Genomic DNA, 18,293 nt, shown 5'->3' with positions numbered 1-18,293 from the left:
TGCAAAACGAAATATACTTTTGGATGAGCAGGCAGAGAAAATGTGTTGTAGTTGAGCACGTGTTACCTGTGCACAAAATGTTCACAGTTCATGTGGACGCAACAGCAGCCGACGTGAAGTAATTATTTCATCGTGGGAACCGCTGCTCATGCAAACAATCAAAATGTCTTACTTAGCGTTTAAGCAACTTAACTAACTTAGCCGACGCGTTTAAAGACACAAACAACGTTTACGCGAACGCGCCGGTCAATCCAAACACTTCCTTGTTGTTCAAGTCGGGCTTTTCACTTCCGGGTTATATTCACGTCATGCCTGATTTATTTTTTTGGTTTGGGCGGGGTTCTTATCATGTGTGTTGGTAATGTATGTTAGTTCTTCACAGATTGGAAAATAACGTTTTTTTTAAGGTTGACGTTTATATAACCCGGAAGTGAAAAGCCCTTGAACCGAAAACAAGGAAAGATTTAAATTGACCGGCGCGTTTGCGTAAACGTTGTTTTGTGTCTTTAAACGCGTGAGCTAAGTTAGTTAAGTTGCTTAAACGCGAAGTAAGGCATTTTGATTGTTTGCATGAGCAGCGGTTCCCACAATGAAATAATTACTTCACGTCGGCTGCTGTTGCGTCCACATTAACTGTGAACATTTTGTGCACAGGTAACACGTGCTCAACTCCAACACATTTTCTCTGCCTGCTCATCCAAAAGTATATTTCGTTTTGCAAAGGGACCATTGTCTTTTATCAAAGATCAATTGTCATTATTGAGGGACTGCAGAAGAGCAACATTCGCTCACTTTTCTCCATCTCGTACCTCAGCCAAATGCTATTGAGACCCACGATTAATTTTGACACATAAACTGTTCCATTCTTTACATTCCATTTGCTATGGCTGCACGTTTTTATAAGTTACAGAGAACTATTAAGGCAGCTATGATCGTTTTTAGGGGAGCATAACATTCATATTTTTTGCTATTCACTTTTGGGCCCACTTTAGGTTCTGCACGATACGAAAGCAGAATGGTCGTTAAAAATAAAAAAAATTAAATAGAACTTCCTGATGTGAAATGTCTTTGTCATCTTGTGTTTCTCCAAATAAAACTGACATAACCAAGTATACGCTTTGCATGTTCTTTATGTTCAAATGAGTCACACATAAACCCAATAGTGATAAGCACTCGATGTGATGTAGTACTGCCCTCCTGTGGATAATTTGAGTAACTGTACCCAGATTTGACCTGCAAGCGATACACAAGAATGTCCGTCCTTGTTTTCGAAGTTCAGTGGATGATGTAGTTGACTCCCGGGAGGGGGCGTGGGTGGGGGGGAAACCCAGCACTAATTTTCAATATAAAAACCAGAATAGGAACTCATGACCTTCATTTTTTTAGACGGCAACGACACAGCTGGTTGGCCCATGGTATTAGGAAAGGATTCCGGTACCGCAGTGATAAAGTTCGAACCCTGATCTTTGCAACCTTTTTCAACAGACATAGAAATGAGGAAAAGAATGGGAAACGAATTTTGTCCGCAGTAGCCGAAATCGTTGGCTTGGTACACTGGACCACACCAGAGAGGCAAAGCCACTCTAACAGGAATAAATACAAGAGAAATACGACCAAAAAAATGCGAAAACTTTCATCTATGTTGGTTGACTGGTCTAAAACTTTGCGTCCGGTTCAGGTGACCCAGGTTCGAGTCTCGCTCTCTGCACCATCATTACACATAATTGCAGATAAGCAGAAAACGGGATTCGAACACGGATACATCTAAACCAAACGCAAAGTCGAAAACCACTCGACTAAGTCTAGCTTATCGATCACTGGTGTTTGGTTTGAATCTATAGAATAAAGTACATAGAATTCGGTCGCTAAAAATTTGAAAGACTATATTATAAAGGATGAAAACACCGGAAATGCCATGGCGATAACAGCCGAATGGTCAACGACAAGGCTTTCGGTGCGACATCGTACGAACGGCGCTGGTTCGATCCCCCCACTTGCATGTTTCACGTATTTTCTCTAGTTTTTCCGGCAAAGTTTAATCTTTTACTTATTTTTTTGTTCCCATGTTTAAATAAAGCTTTTGAGGAAAAAAAGAAGCACGTGACGACGTCATTAGCGAAAATCTATTTAAGCTGCGACAAATTGAACGGGCGTTCTCTTTCTCCACCGAGCTGACAACTTCACGCCAACGTCTCGACAAGATGACCAAAAGGTTTGTCAAAGTTTCTTTTTTTTAGACTCCTCATTGTAACTTTGACCATTAATTCACGTTTTCGGCGTGCAATAACTTTTCTATCTTGCAGCTCAAGTGTTTAATAATCCCAAACGCGGGATAAAATGACACAAACGCTTGAGATTTAAAGCGGTAAGTAAACGCTGTTAACTTTTTAAACTAACGCACTTTTATTTTTTGCATTACAGAAAAAGAGCCGCGTTTGGCAGAAGGTAGGTTGCCAGCGTTTTTATGTTCACAATTCAAACGCGAATCAACTATTGCTTTATTTTAATTGTTTTAATTTCTGTCCACAGGCTTGCATCCTGCAGCGAATGGCCAAATTGACTCTAAAATGGCGTCTCTCTCTCTTTTTTTTTTTTCACCTGCATTTAAATGCGCTTACCAAATGCCATGTTGCTAACTATGTCATTGTGTCTTACAGCTCTTTTCGTGCTCCAGGTCATTGCCGAGATGTCCTGCTCAGCTCTGCTCTCGTCACTGGTGAGATAAAAACACTCCAATGCATACAAATATGATGTCATGTTTTAATTTGTTTCAGCACGTGGTGAAGATGAGCTACAACGTGGAACGTTTGATCACTCTGCGAAACAAAATGGCTGATGAGAACATTTCTTTTAACAAATTTCTCTTTTGCAGTTCCCCCAAAGCTGCAATGAGATGCGCTTCAGTCAAGCCCTTCACAAAGGTACATTTGCCATTCTGTGCCAATACTCACATGTTGGTTCGCTTCCTGCTTGTGTCCACCAGGTGGCGCCAAAGCACATCTTGGCCCTGGAGAACCTGAACCAGCAACTACTCTGATTTAAATAAAGTCAATTAAATATTTTTTTTTGTTTGTTGTAGGGCTGGGGGAAACATGGCGCCATGATCAACGTTCTGTGAGATGACCCAAGCTTGACAAATTTCAGGAGTGTGGACTTTTTTCTTTTTTTGGACTGTGTGCAGAAGCTTCGAGTGAAGGTGCCGTCATGGACTTTGCACGCTGGCCACCAACATTTTGCATCTGCAGGATGAAGAATTTCTACAAGTATGTCATCAATGAACCTTGAATCTTTTATGTGAATAAACTATTAAAAATTCAAAGCTGGACTTATCTAGTGCTTACCTCCCGTTTATGTTTGTCCACTGTGGAGCCCTCAGAAGCAGTTTGACGTGATGGCGACAGTTTGCAGAACTGGCAACTGTTCGTCATCAAGCAGAAGGGTCCAGCATCACAAAATGTCCGAAGCGGAATTTTGACAAGCTTGTGGTCGTGCGTTTCATCAACACAAAGGTGTTTAAATGTTTTGACTCACAATGTTTTTTTTTTCCCCAGAAGTCACAACACACTGGTCCAAGCTGTCCTCGCGCTGCGACTTGACTTTTAATCTGCAAGTAAAATAAATGGTCATTTCAACAAAACTTGGTTGTGCAAACTTATTTCTTGACTGTGGGCTCTTTGCTTACTCTGCATGGTTGCGTCGGCTCGGTCAGCTGGAGGACCACAACAAGGTGCTGAAGCCAACATGGGAGCAGCCAGCCAAGAAGTGGAAGACGACTTTGAGACGGTTGCACCACTCGTGCACTTGACAACTTCAACAAATTGTTTTTCCTCTTTCAGAGTTGGCCTCCTGTAAATGCAGCCGTGCAAACTCCTCGATCCTCTTGGTCACTGGTAGGTTTGAGTTTGTCAAATGTTGACCGCACAAGAAATGTTCTCTAACTCACGTGTCCCCCTTTCTCCAGGTCGTGACTGGCATCCGTGACTTTAGACTTGCTGTAGTTTTGTTGGGCCCTCCACACTTTGGTCCCGCTGTCTGACGGCTTCACTAAACGGCGGCAAGAAGACACCTGTCAATGATTCCAACTTGTAAAGGGTTTTTTATCTTGCATAGTTTATTGTAAACTTTTTTATTTTATTTTAACATGTATTTTTCATGTAAATAAAAGCTTAAGGTCATGAATTATTGCTACATCTTTTTTAATAAAAAGAAAACCAAAAAAAGAAAAAAAAGGGTGGGGCATTATGCAAATGAAAGAATAGGCTGGCATCTGATTGGTGGTTTGGGTGCACAGTGGGTGTGGCTATGCAAATTGGGAAAAAGCTCATGATCCGATTGGGTGAGCTAGCAAGGGGGTGGAGTTATGCAAAGAAATTAGCATGCAATGCTCTCATTAGCATAAAGGGGTGTTGATATGCAAATATGTGCCAAAATCCAGTGTTTTCTGGCATAAAATGGGCGTGGTTATGCAAATTTATTTGCATATAGGCAAGCTGATTGGTCAATTCAGGAGAGTGGGCGGAGTTAGGTAAATTAGTTTGCATGAAAGGATCTGATTGGTCATTTCAAGAGGTGGGCGGAGTTGCGAAAAATTTTTCGCATGACAAATCCAGATTTGCAGTGGGTGTGGCTACAAACATGCTTTTTCCGGGCCGTGATTGGACGGCAACCGGACTGCTCAAGTCGCGCCGGAAGACTTTTGGCCTCTCGTCCGAGCAGGCTTCTCGTGTTCATGCTCAAACGCCAGCAAGGACAGCTCGCCATCTGCTGTTTGAGCACGAAACCAACAAGCCTGCTCGGAGCCGAGGCCAAACGTTTTCCAGCACAACCTGAACAGTCCACTTGGCATCCATAACGAGGCCATTTGAAACTCAGTGAGGGTGTAGTGAGCAAGAAAACACGGAGACTCAAATTACATTTGACACAATATATTTTAAAGAGAAGCCGTTTTTTTTCTTAAATACATCATTTTACACCTTACGACGTACATCAAGCAGAGGTTAAAGCGAACTGACATGACGGACTCGAGCACGCATGGTGGCGATCTCTGCCTCTGCTTTCATGGACAGCCTGTCGTCCAGTGTTTAACTTTAGTCACACATCAACATTGCTGAAATGGTGTCAAATTGGGAAAAAAAAGTTTTTGTACAGTAAATTGCACAGCTGTAATTGGAATGTGAGTGTTTGGATTGCTAACTGCACCCTGATTGAGTTTGTATGTTTTTTTAATTAAAAAATTAAAAAAATGTCATTAAATTTTCTTTAATAGAGCATTGTCATCCACAACTTGTTTTTGTCATGTTCTCATTTGTTGAATGGATAGCAACTGAACTGTTTGAGATTTTTGTTTGGTCTCTGGTGCAAGCAGGCTTCTTGGGTTCAAGCTCAAGGCCAGATGGGACAGCTCACCGTCTGGCCTTGAGCATGAACCCAAGAAGCCTGCTCGCATCAGATACCAAACAAAAATCTCAAACAGTTCAGTTGCTATCCATTCAACAAATGAGAACATGACAAAAACAAATCTTGGATAACCACAATTTTGAAGAAAATTAATTAATTTTTAAATTATTTTTTTTAACTCAGTCACGGTGCAGTTAGCAATAAAACAAACATTCTAATTACAGTTGAACAATATACTACACAAACATGCTTTTTTGACACCATTTTAGCAATGAACTTCGACTAAAGTTAAACACAAACACTGGCCGACCGGCTCAACATGGAAGCAACAGCAGAGGACGCCACAATGTGTGCTTGAGGAAGAGTGTGTGTGATGTCACATCAGCACAACAGGCCAAAGCTTCAAGTACTGCACAACACTTGCAAACACAACAAGAACATCATTCAATGCTTATGAACATGTGCTTAAGGATTTTTTTTTAAAAACTATTATTTTTCTTAAGGAGGCAAAATATTTGTATTTTTTAATTTAAAAAATATTTTTTAAAAAACAAGTCGGTGATATTTTGGCAACTTATTAATAAAACAAATTCTTTTTAAACCATTTAGAAAAAAAAGAAATGTTCAAAAGCATCGAATGATGTGCTTGTGTGTGTGCAGTCGATGAAGCAGAGGTCAAGGCGCACTGAAAAATGACTAAGTGGCATCACACTCACCTCCTCAAGGGGTCATTCAATGCCAAATCACTCAAAGGGTTTAAAACCAAGCCGATTTTGATTTTAATGAAACTTGCTGGACTTGTTGAGAGTGATTGCACAACACTAAATATGAAATTTGAGGTCAATCAGAGCGAAGATTTTGGAGTTACAGCCACCCGAATATTAATGAGCTCAGCTTTTAAAAGAAATATGCACTGATCTGCTAAATGATTGCAGATTTGAATTCCTTGTTAAGTTCCCATTCTAAAAATGTGTGTTTGGTGAAGATTGACAAAGTCGTTCCTGAAAAAAAAAGGGCTTAAAGTAAGGTGACCACGCCCCTTTTTGCCAAACTCATTAATATGCGTGGGTTTGTAGCACCTAAAAACTGCTCTAATTGACCTCAAATTTCAGATTTAATCTTATGCCATCACTCCCAAGCACATCAACTTTCATTAAAAGGAAAATCGGCAAAATTAATTTTTTGGAGTGATTTGGCATGCCATCCCCTTAAGCACAGAGCATGGAGTTCCTTGCCGTGAAACAGAACACTCACCTGTCCCAAAAAAAGTTGCCGTCTTTGGAGTGCAGACGAGTCAAGATGTCCTGAACTCTGAATCTGTCTGTTGTTTGGTGTCCAAAACATCCTCCAGCCTGTAAAAATAAACAAAAACGTAAACATTGAGTGAGCTCATTTGCATATGGCCAAATTTGCATATGAGCGATTTGCATAAAGAAAAAAAACGTGGCTCGCCAGCCAATAACTACTCAGTATTAAAATACTCTAAAATGTTTGTGCCGCTAATGATTAAATGAAACATTTGTTTTTATGATAGGCTGTCCATTTTTTAATCGAAAGCAACTTACAAACGTTATGGTCAGTGTGAGCTTTAAATGCATTTAAAACTAAGAAACTAATTTTACATTCGAAAACAGCATTACAATTAAAAATGCACCTAATGTTTGGATTAAAACAAATCGAGTCACCAGAGCGACACGCAAAATAGATCATTGTTTCTACTTTAAAGAAAAATTTACTTTTAGAGGAGCAAGCGGTGAAAACGTAGAAAAGTTGAGCATGCGTTACCTTTGCACAATACGTCGGCACTTTTGCACAGACGACGTGGAGAGAGTATTCCTGCATCGTGGATGCCTTTGCACATGTAAACTATAAAAAAAGAGACTATTTTGCGCTAACGTAGCTTAACAAACTTAGCGCATGTGTTCGAATTCCACAATATAACATTAGCAAACAAAACACCAAAGAAACAATTGCTAATTTCCTTTTCCGGTGGAATTAAATTCCGGGTTGCAGCGACGCTATAAATATCAATAAAAATAAAAAACATTCAGGGGGCGATTAATAAACTATGAGGACAAACTGTCAAAATGCACATACAGTGATTTAAAAACTATTTACTCGTCGCCCACCAAAAAAAACCCTCAAACATTTTCAAGGCTATTCTGCGCATGCGCAAAAATAGAAACGTTTAATTTTTTTTCAGACGTGTGAATCAAACTGGTAGCCCTTTTATTAATTTAAATATAAAGAATTTAAAAAATCTTTGTCGTACTGCCGCGTTACAGGTTTTGAAATTCACATGTATGTTTTAGAAGGGGAAAAAATACTTATGACGTCATCACCGGAATCCTTTTTAAGACGCGACTAATTTAGCTAATGGCGCGCTAACATCTTACTCGCTAAATTATTTGAAATGTACAAACATGATACATTTATTTCATGTAATCGTGATAAATAAATGCACACGATTTAGTCATTGGAAATGCAGCACAGACAAATATGTTTGTTAAACTAAGGGGGACAATTATTTGTTATTATTATTATTGTTATTATTATTTTATTTTTTGTTTGTTCGACGTGAACGTTAGATAAACATTAACATTTGCCCCAAAAATAAATCAGAAGGGTTTCTTTCTGCTCATGTCCACCAGGTGGAGCCAAAGTAACACTTAGCCCCGGAGAATCAAATAAAGGCCTTCACAAAAAGTCTTTTGTGATTACATTTGAGTCAGGTGAAACGCAGCAATTAAAAAAAGCTAATTTGCGTGGCGTTTTGAATTTGTCAATGAGGCCATATCAGAGCTACAGAATTCAACAAAGCATCTTTATTAGAACAGTACAGCGGATGGAAAAAGGTCCCTGAAGCAAACATGAATGATGCGCTTGAGTATGTGCAGTAGATGAAGCAGAGGTCAAAGCGCACTGACAAATGGCTAAGTGGCATCACACACAATTTCTCACGGGGCCATCCTATGCCACATCACCCAGCGGGTTGAAACGACCCGATTTTGATTTTAATGAAACGTCATGTACTTGTTCAAAGTGATGTCACAACACTAAATCTAAAATTTGAAGTCAATCGGCGCAGAGATTTGGGAGATACAGCCACCTGAATATTAATTAGTTTGGCAGTAACATTTGGTAAAAATTGAGATTTAGCATTGTCAAGCACAGCAGGTTTCATTAGAATCCAATTCTGATGGGTTGGATTTTTCAGATTTTTGAGGGTGATTTGGCATGGTATGACCCTCAGCACACATCATGGAGTCCATTGCCTTGAAACGGAACACGCACCTGGCCAAAATAAAGTTGCCGTCATTGGAGTGCAGACGTCCAAAACTCTTGAGTCTGTTGACTTGCATGTTCGCCCAAAACCTCCTCGACCCTGTCAGGCAAACAAAAACACAAGTTCGTTTTTACGACACACTGCCCATTTTTAATTTGAAAGCAACGGAGAAATACAATTGTTCACGTCAGTGTGATCCTTAAATATATTTAAAACATACAACATATATTTATACTTCTAGATATCGCAAATGTTTTATCATATTTGGCAGGTAGAGTAAAAAAAAAAGTAATTTTAGAATCGAAAATAGCATTACTATTGTGTCTCTTTACATTGCGTTGACGCAGGTGTTTTGAGTGGAATAAATCGAGTCACCTGACCGACACGCTAGAATACAATGTTGTTGTCGTTTTATTTTAACAAAAAATATTTGTTTGGAGGAGCAAGCAGTGAAAACGTGGACAACTTGAGCATTGCGTTACCTTTGCATAACACCTTGTCACTTTTATCACATGCGACGTGAAGACAATATTCCTTCATTGTGGACGTCTCTGCTTATCCATCGATCCAGGAACTGAACTGCTTCTCCTCACGTGTAGTGTAAACAACAAAAAATGAGTTACACAGCGCTAACATAGCTTAACTAATTTACCTCACGTGCCTGACTCACAAAAAAAAAAACAAGCGCAAAGAAAACCCGAGTCAAATAATTCTCATTTCCTTTTCCGGTCATTTAACTTCCGGGTCGCAACGAAGCTAAAAAAAAAATAAAAAACATCAACGTAACAATTAACAAATTATTCGGGCAAAATATCGTTATTATGCATCAAAGTTCACATACAGAGTTTAAAAAAAATACTTGTCCCCCTCCGCACCCCCCCCCCCAACAAGTATATGTCCGCGCATGCGCAAACACTTTCAAAAGTGTAGGAGCATGTTATTTGGTTATTTTTTTTAAAAGTAAGAAAGATTACAGTGAAAAAATATTTCCGATGAATGTGCTAATTATGTTAACGAAATTTGTAAATGTACTCAGTAAAATGACTCTTAATTTTTAACTTCAACAGAGAAGTTCCGACGTCTGTGACGTCAGTGATGGCCACTTCATTAGGTACATCATAGCCACGAGTGGCCAGTTAAGGACACTTCATTAGGTAAACTACATGGCTAATTTTTATCTTCAACAGAGAAGCGCAGACGTATGATTGGCTATGACGTCACTCGTGACCTATTTATTAGGTACATGGTGTAACTAGTGATGCGTCCACTCGACCAAACGTGATTTATTTCGGCATTTATTGAATGCATGTGTACAGGCCGTAGAAGTACAACCACTTACGACGTAAATGCAAGCAACAGAGATTAAAATTGAAAGTTTTGAGCAGGGTTGATCTAATCAATTGCCCACATTTGGACGCACTTCCGTCAGGTCACCACAAGAGGGTAGTATTGCATCGTAATCTTGTGTCATCCTCCTTTCCCAGTTAATTCTCATTTGAAGAAAATTAAGAGTTAAAAAAATACAAACACACACCTTACCATGAACATGCATCATATTAATGTATTGCGTTATCAGGAGACCAAAAATAGACACTTTATTTTAAGCAAATACATTTATTTAGACAATAGCATGCAAGCCATAAAGAATTGTGTTACAGGAGCTGGGCTCAATTCTCGTGTTCCAAGTGAAAAGTGTGTTTACGTGTGCTTTCGGTCTACGTTTTTAATGTCGTGACGTCGAGCGCGCCCGTGAAGACAGAGCCAAGTCAGTTTCATCCAATACAAGATCTAATGGAGACTTAAAAAAAAGAAAAATGCATTTTAAATGATTTTTTTTCTTCAAAAATACCTTTTTTTTTTTTAAAAAAACACTCTTCCATCCATGTTTTGTTTCACGTTTTTATACCTCACTATACACAGTCACTTTCCCCCCCAAAAAACTCACACACGGTTGTTTTTTTCAAATAATTGAATATAATGGTTGTTTTTCTTTTTTTTTTTCAAATGTTCTACCATACACAGGATTTTCTTTTTGCCCATCGTTTTTAAACGTCTTGCTATACATGGCGTTTTTTTTTTATCAATTTATTTTAGAACACCTTTGTATCAATGTTTTCTTCAAAATGCCTCATTACACAAGTACACAAAATGATGTGGTGGGCCATATTTGGCCCCCCCGCCCTGGGTTTAACACCTGCGCAATACATGATAGATCGCTATAAAAACTGTACAGTGTTTTTAATTCTCATAAAAAATGCTTCACATTCTATTTTTTTTTAACACTTTACCATTATGTGTCCTAAAAAATAATTTGTTGACGGTTGCGCATAGATGCGTCTCATACATTTTATGACACAATGTAGAGGAACGTGTACATTTTCTTTTAAACATGTCAGGATATACATTTTTTTATTTTCAAAGGATGAAGACGAATGTCGAAGACTCCTACAGTTTGGTTTTCATGACCTGAAACAAGAAAAGAAACATAAATCCAAAACCCCCCACCCCACTCAGACGGGCTGCATTGCGATTATTGCATTTGTCTTACCGAACAGTCGGCTGTGGTGTCCAAATTTTGTTTGGCCGTCACGTGCAGCACGGCGTCGTGGATGCTCGGGAAGAACATGGACGTCCGAATGTCGTCGTCAAAGAACAGGCAGCTCTGGAGTTTCTCCAGGATGCACGCTGGCAACACATCAATGGTGTAAAAAGATTCAGACAATGCACCTCAACTGAGAGACGCGGATGAATCTCACCATCGCATGACGCAATGTAAACGGCCACATCAACCCGAATGAACTCTTTGAGAGCCTGTATGAGGAGTTAATCACGCAGCGTGAACATAAACGACTAAATGCGACTTTCAAAATTTGTCCTATTCAAATGAGCATCGTACTGTTTTGAGTCCCTTGAGAGCGGAGATATCCAGGAAGGAGACGGCAGAGAAGTCCAAAATGAGGCTGTGGAGATCCACGTGGGGAGGCAGCACGTCGCACGGCGGCTTGCAAAACTCCACATCCTTCCCGGCTTTCTGGGTGGCACGCAACGGGAAATGGCTTTTAGTGAACCAGCTCCTTTTCTTAATACTTCCCGTCACGCTTTTGTCACAACCTCCTTTATGGGCTCTTCTTGCTGCTGCTTCAGCTTTTTCATAGCCTTGGTCCTCTTCCGCAGAAGGCGGAGAGGGTTAAAGCCAACCTGGGGCGACGAAGCGTCGATTGGATGAAGGCAGAAGGTTGTCGAATCAAAAGTACGCCAGTGCATACTTACGGCCTCGGTAAGTTTGCCCCGCAAAAAGTCAATATTGGCGAAGAAGATGGGTGAGGGGATCCGGAAGATTTTCACTTCTTTGGGTTCAAGTATCTGAACACACACAAAATCCAAAAGAGACAAAGATTGACGTCATCCAATGGAGAGTTATTACATAATAACGCCATGGTGGTGAAGCAAAATGTCGCATCTTTTTTAGTTATTAATTAGCAAGTGACTGTAAGCAATTATATTTTTATGACGTTTGCTTTCTGCAATTTCTCCTCTATTATTTCTTTATTTTTTTAAACTGACATAAAAAAAAAAAGCAGATTTCGTGGTACTTACATGCAGGTAATCCTTACGATCCTTGTAGATGTCGGTTCCGGGGATGTTCGCCAAGACGGAGCAGCGTGGGCTGAAGAGACATTTTTCACGAGACTAAGATATTTTCAGATCATTTCATGCGTAACGACGACGACGTTTTATGTTCTCAAATGCGGTGGGAACACAAACAGTTCTCGGGACACAAATGCGTGACTTGGACTCTTAAACCACGTCGCATCTTACAACTGAGTCCGGAAGACCACCGTGAGGAGCTCCACGCCCAAGCCGACCGCTAGTCCGAGATCCAGTCCCAGCAGGATGGCGCTCACGCACGTGACCACCCACACCACCTGCGCACGTGCGTGTGCACACGTGAGGCTGACTCGCAAGTAACGTGAGCGAGAAGAAAAGGGTCCGTCGTCGAGACACTCACACATTCATGTTTATCTCGTCTCCACAGGTAGGGGACCTCTCGGAATTGCATCAGCATGCCCTTCAGGTTCACCAGTACCAACGCCCCCAGGACAGACTACACAAGGAAGAGACACAAAAATAATACTTATTAAAAAAAAAATAATAATAAATAAGCTGTTGTCTTTTTATTTTTTATTTATTTATTTTTTTTTAAAGAAAATTAAAACTAATAATAATAGCACATTACTGTTCGTTGTGAAAAATAAAAAAAATATATGATCTAAAAGTAATGAAATAAAAAAATACTAAAACCACTTTTAGTGTGATTTTAGTCAAATAAGTATAGGTAATAATAAATATATAATCTGAAGTGTAAAAAAAAAAAAAGAAAATATACATATTTAATTTTTTAAATTAAAAACAATGCAAAATATCAAACAAAATATATAATACATGCATTTTAAATACCTGAAGCGTAAATAAAAATCAGAAAATTAAAAAAAAAAAAAAAAAACAGCAACTATATTAATGTGTCCGAAAGCCTATTTTTGACACTGATTTAAAATCATTTTCTTTTTGCTAAAATCAAGTTTTTTAGATATTTTAGAAAAAAAATCTACCTGTTGCTAAAAATAAGCCCCAATTAAAAAAGCTACATTAGAATATTGCACATTGTAGTATAATATCATTGTTATGACAAAAATGTAACGAACTAGAGAAAAAAAACAAGAGTACATTCAGAATCTTCTAAAAAATATATCTAGGAAAGTTTGCTTGCATCTCTGATTTAAAAAAAAGGAAAAAATGACCAATGTAAGGAAATAATATGATAAAATAAAATCTCTATATATTTGTTACTAAAATGAATACAACTTAAAGACAATACAACATATTTGACGCGTGTAACCTTGGGAAGCGGCTCCAGCAGGAAGCCAAGCGCCACTGTAACAATCATCGTCATCATGGCTGAGATGAGCCCCGCAATCTGCATTGGTGCACATCAGTCAATCAATAAATAAAGTTTTTGTCAACCGAGGGTCTCGCTCTCCCAAAGTGCGGCTACCTGCGTTCGGCCTCCCGAGCTCTCCTGCACAGCCGTCCTGGAGAGAGCCGTGCTGGCGGCAAACGAGCGGAAGGTGGCGCCGAACATGTTGCTGGCGCCAAACGCAATCAGCTCCTAATCGCACAAAAAAATTCATTTTCACGACTGACAATTCATTTATTGATTTTTTTTTTGCATTGACATAAAACTGGAGTCCAAAGATGATATCCGGGACTGGCCTGGTTGCCGTCGATGGTGTAATCATGTTTGATGGCGTAAACTTTGGCCACGGAAAAGGCCACAGCAAAGCCCACGATGGCGATGGGGAACGCCTCCACCGCGCTCTCCTGGAAGACCTCCAAACTGGGGGCCATCGGGGACTCATACCTGAAGATCACCCAAAGGTAAAGCTAAAACGCCTTATCTCATCACGGTAATGTAGACAAACATTGGCGCAGTAGTGACAAAAAGGTACTTACCCAATAATCATTTCACCCACAACGTCAACCCCAAATCTGGTTTCAAAGGTGAAACCATACGACACCCCGCACGCAATGATTGTCTGTGCGCAGAAAACAAAACAAACAAAAATAACCACTTCTTTTTCAGTGACTTGAATAAAATGTGTACGTTGAGGAAAAATCACGCAATATTTGTTGAACAATGTCACCACCTACAGGTCGCACATGGAACAGTAGGTGGCCCACACTTGCTTAAAAGTCACTGAGGTGGCTCAGTGCTGTTTTTTTTTTCATATTGACGACTGGTTTTACGTGTGGAAGGAAGAGTATTTTTACGAGAAAAAAAAAATATAGTTTCAAATTTTTTTAAGTTTTTATGTTCAACATTGACAAACGTACATTGTTTTTAAAAGCGTGTTTGATATTGATGAGAGAGAGAGCAATAGAGAGAGAGAGAGACAGGGAGGGAGAGAGAGAGAGAGAGAGATAGACAGAGACTGAGAGAGAGAGAGAAAGAGACAGAGACAAAGAGAGAGAGAGAGAGAGAGACAGAGACAAAGAGAGAGAGAGAGACGGAGACAGAGAGACAGAGAGAGAGACAGAGACGGAGAGAGAGACAGAGAGAGAGAAAGAGACGGAGAGAGAGACAGAGAGAGAGAGAGAGAGAGAGAGAGAGAGACAGAGAGACAGAGAGAGGGAGAGAGAGATAGAGAGAGAGAGAGAGACAGAGAGTGAGAGAGAGAGACAGAGAGAGGGAGAGAGAGAGACGGAGAGAGAGACAGAGAGAGAGACAGAGAGAGAGACAGAGAGAGAGAGAGAGAGAGAGAGACAGAGAGAGAGACAGAGAGAGAGACAGAGACAGAGAGAGAGACAGAGAGAGAGACAGAGAGAGAGACAGAGAGAGAGAGAGACAGAGAGAGAGACAGAGAGAGAGAGAGACAGAGAGAGAGAGAGAGAGAGACAGAGAGAGAGACGGAGAGAGAGACAGAGACAGAGAGAGACAGAGAGAGAGAGACAGAGACAGAGAGAGAGACAGAGAGAGAGAGAGACGGAGAGAGAGACAGAGAGAGACAGAGAGAGAGAGAGAGAGAGAGAGAGAGAGAGAGAGAGACGAAGAGAGAGACAGAGAGAGAGACAGAGAGAGAGAGACAGAGAGAGAGACAGAGAGAGAGAGATGGAGAGAGAGACAGAGAGAGAGACAGAGAGACAGAGAGAGAGAGACAGAGAGAGAGACAGAGAGAGAGAGACAGAGAGAGAGAGACAGAGAGAGAGACAGAGAGAGAGAGACGGAGAGAGAGACAGAGAGAGAGACAGAGAGACAGAGAGAGAGAGACAGAGACAGAGAGAGAGACAGAGACAGAGAGAGAGACAGAGAGAGAGAGAGACGGAGAGAGAGACAGAGAGAGAGACAGAGAGAGAGAGAGAGAGACAGAGAGAGAGAGAGAGACGGAGAGAGAGACAGAGAGACGGAGAGAGAGACAGAGACAGAGAGAGAGAGAGAGACAGAGAGACGGAGAGAGAGAGAGAGAGAATTTTTATAGGCCAAAATGATTTTTTTTCCAGGTTGCCAAAATGAGCCCGTGCGTAACCCACCACGATGACTTCGATGGGAACGGGCACAGGCAGCTTGGCTTTGTATCGCTCGTTCAGCTCCTTGACGACGAACACCACCAGCATGATGACCACCGACATCACCACGTCGCACACGTTGCTGGACGTGATCTGGACGAAGATGTTCTCCAGCGTCTGCTCGCAACAAGCAACACGGACGGACTCACGTCGGCAGAATCCCAAATGAGCAAATGAGATAACTCCCGTGACGACTTGGACTTACATAGATGATAGAAAGCGGCCCGTTGATGCCGGGCACAGTCAGGCCCAACACAAACTTGAGCTGGGACACCACAATGTGGACTGCAGCCGCTGTGGTGAACCCGGACACCAACGTGTCGGACAGGTACACCACCACAAAGCCCGCCTGCAGAACCCCCATGGCCAGCTGCGAGCAAAAAAAAAATTCAAGATATGGTTTCACATTGACCAGTCAGTCTTGTATGTGGGCTCCCTCTAGTGGTGTGCAAAAGAATCACAATTAAATGTTTACTGTATCCCAATACAATGCCTTCGATTTCTTTTTAAATGCATTACATAAAAGTTAAATACAACCGAACTGTGCAATAAATGTCAAGTACGCGTTTAATTGTTGCTACATAAGAAGAATCACGTCTACCTGGAAGAGCCCCATGAGAAAAGTCACAGAGGAGGCCACCAGAACCCTCTGGTGGTCCTGCGTTAGCCCTTCAAAGTCTGTGATGTTGGCGGCCGGTCCGTCTTCCGGGACCAGGCGGGTCACCACGGCGCCCACCATCAAACTGAGCACCGGGAACGAGCCTGCGTGGAGTGAACATCATCATGCTCGTCTTTTTATTACACTGCAACATTAGTTTTTTTTAAATCAGAGAGGTTTTCAATCATATTTTTGAAAGGGTTAGGATCCGGAATATAAATTATAACGCATGACAGGTACTAAATGTTTAAAATTGACATCTAATTAAATAAAGACCTTACCAACAGATATGTGCCTGGACGTTCCGAGGAAGAAGTAGATGAGCATGGGGAAGAAAGCGGTGTAGAGGCCGTAGCTGGGAGGAAGCGAGGCCAGCAAAGAGAAAGCGAGTCCTGACGGAGAGCACGACATTCTCTTAGAAGAACACAACAAAAAACTGCCGACGATGGATTTTGCCGCTCTTCACCTTGCATGACGGCCACCATGCCCGTACTGACGCCGGACACCACATCCCCCAGCAGCCACTCTCGGATTCGGTATGTTCGCAGCCAGCTGACGATGGGGAAAAGGGAGAGCGCCACGTTCTTGGCCCGCTTTGCGTCGCATCTGCAAGTCGACACAACACAAGTCAGGGCGTCAAAGAGGAGGATAAAGCACGGATGACTTACGTCAGGTAGTCTCTAAGATGGCCCGCTGGGGTTTTGTGCAAGCGCGGGATTTTCTGATGCTCTTCTGCAAAGCTGTCCTCGGAATATGCCGGCCTGGCCACCACGTAGGCTTTCCTCGAAGTCAACATCATGAAGCTTCAATAGAAAAGTTGCGCACGATGAGAACCTTTGGCCGTCAAGAGTGTTTGTGTATCTAATCTGGGATCTTCAGATCCATCACATCACTTTTTCTATGTGCTGTTTAATCATTGACAAAAGAAGATACCTTTATGATTCATTGATCTATTGTTTGGGGCTTGGCTCATTCAACCACATAAACTTTAAAAGTGCTTTACTTTTATCCACGTTTAGATAAGACAGATAGATAGCATTTGGATCCGAATATGTCACCAGTGCAGAACATTACTCATAGGAATTTTGGGGCAATTAGGCCCGTTATTTTTTTACATCAGAATAAGCGAAATAAAATAATTATTGGCAAAATAAACGAAGCACTTCCTTATTTCGCTCTTATTGTTATGACCAAGTGCACCACTTCCGGTAATGGATTGCTGCGAGCTTACCGTTCGATAAAACGACAACTTTCCATAAATTAAAGTCGCAAAACATACAATTATGATACATTTGACTACATCTGACCAACAGCACAGCAGCAGAGCAGTTGGAAAAGAACACGGAAAGAAATTTTGAGCGAACGACAGTATTTTATTTGCTAATGTGAGACGTTGATGACGCTTACTTGGTTGCTCATTAATTTCCAAACTCGCTTCTTCCAACGACGTTGCGCCAGCATTACAAAAGAGAACGATAACATTTCATACATTTAATACTCACCATTTTATTGACGCTGAGAGTTAATGTAAACTTTGCTTGCAGGAAACAATGTCCACCGACTAAAAAGCACAGCTGGTTTTCTGCCAGCACATCACCGAGGTGTTCAGCGAAAATAGGCGGGGGGGAAGCAAACAAACATTTTTAATTTAATATCACCATTATTTCCCGAATAAAAGTCACAACAATTAAGAAAAAATAAATGAACAAATAAATATTTTTTTTGCATCCTGGGGCGTGTCTTGGCGAGAAGGATCACCGGAGGCCACGCCCCCAAAGATTAAAAAAAAAGAACGATGGCTAAAGTAAGTCTTAACGAACTTAAACAGAT

At 40.9% G+C, this 18,293-nt stretch overlaps 1 protein-coding gene and 2 long non-coding RNA genes across 6 annotated transcripts; 1 reads left to right on the top strand and 2 right to left on the bottom strand.

The window, feature by feature from the left end:
- The first annotated feature begins 1,970 nt into the window (after nucleotides 1-1,970).
- Nucleotides 1,971-3,270, top strand: LOC148341525 (uncharacterized). Its single transcript, XR_015842026.1, has 5 exons — nucleotides 1,971-2,212; nucleotides 2,304-2,365; nucleotides 2,658-2,716; nucleotides 2,873-2,921; nucleotides 3,182-3,270. It is a non-coding gene; the product is annotated as an uncharacterized LOC148341525 (long non-coding RNA).
- Nucleotides 3,271-6,403: 3,133 nt separating this feature from the next.
- On the bottom strand, nucleotides 6,404-9,387 carry LOC148341524 (uncharacterized). Its single transcript, XR_015842193.1, has 3 exons — nucleotides 9,166-9,387; nucleotides 8,692-8,782; nucleotides 6,404-6,749 (listed from the first exon to the last, which is right to left on the bottom strand). It is a non-coding gene; the product is annotated as an uncharacterized LOC148341524 (long non-coding RNA).
- Nucleotides 9,388-10,290: 903 nt separating this feature from the next.
- On the bottom strand, nucleotides 10,291-18,124 carry LOC148341523 (chloride anion exchanger-like). Of its 4 annotated transcripts, XM_088287787.1 has the most exons (20): nucleotides 17,966-18,124; nucleotides 17,132-17,266; nucleotides 16,930-17,069; nucleotides 16,745-16,855; nucleotides 16,407-16,567; nucleotides 16,011-16,175; nucleotides 15,770-15,922; nucleotides 14,195-14,277; nucleotides 13,955-14,102; nucleotides 13,737-13,850; nucleotides 13,581-13,658; nucleotides 12,693-12,788; nucleotides 12,503-12,609; nucleotides 12,281-12,350; nucleotides 11,954-12,046; nucleotides 11,795-11,881; nucleotides 11,580-11,714; nucleotides 11,440-11,494; nucleotides 11,232-11,368; nucleotides 10,293-11,149 (listed from the first exon to the last, which is right to left on the bottom strand). In XM_088287787.1, exons 2-20 carry the CDS (start codon nucleotides 17,260-17,262, stop codon nucleotides 11,129-11,131), a joined length of 2,085 nt encoding a protein of 694 aa, XP_088143913.1. In that variant the 5' UTR covers nucleotides 17,263-17,266; nucleotides 17,966-18,124; the 3' UTR covers nucleotides 10,293-11,128. The 4 variants fall into 4 exon arrangements, with proteins under 4 accessions (XP_088143914.1, XP_088143912.1, XP_088143915.1 ...); XM_088287786.1 differs by having other exon boundaries at nucleotides 10,292-11,149; nucleotides 11,795-12,046; XM_088287788.1 differs by lacking the exon at nucleotides 11,440-11,494 and having other exon boundaries at nucleotides 10,291-11,149; nucleotides 11,795-12,046.
- Nucleotides 18,125-18,293: the final 169 nt, after the last annotated feature.

Source organism: Idiotropiscis lumnitzeri, chromosome 2 (assembly GCF_059441095.1).
Source record: "Idiotropiscis lumnitzeri isolate Australia: NSW breed Sydney's pygmy pipehorse chromosome 2, RoL_Ilum_1.0, whole genome shotgun sequence".
Classification (NCBI taxonomy): Eukaryota; Metazoa; Chordata; class Actinopteri; order Syngnathiformes; family Syngnathidae; genus Idiotropiscis; species Idiotropiscis lumnitzeri.
Note: the sequence above shows the minus strand (reverse complement) of the source record. Positions and strands in the feature narration are given on the sequence as shown.

Bases quoted from the DNA above. Each gene is read 5' to 3' on its own strand.
- LOC148341523 (XM_088287786.1), bottom strand. From the start codon at position 17,262: ATGATGTTGACTTCGAGGAAAGCCTACGTGGTGGCCAGGCCGGCATAT. The intron at 16,176-16,406 runs GTAGACGTGATT...TTTTGCTCGCAG, and splicing joins TTCTCATGGGGCTCTTCCAG to CTGGCCATGGGGGTTCTGCA. The intron at 12,610-12,692 runs GTGAGTGTCTCG...GCACGTGCGCAG, and splicing joins GACGAGATAAACATGAATGT to GTGGTGTGGGTGGTCACGTG.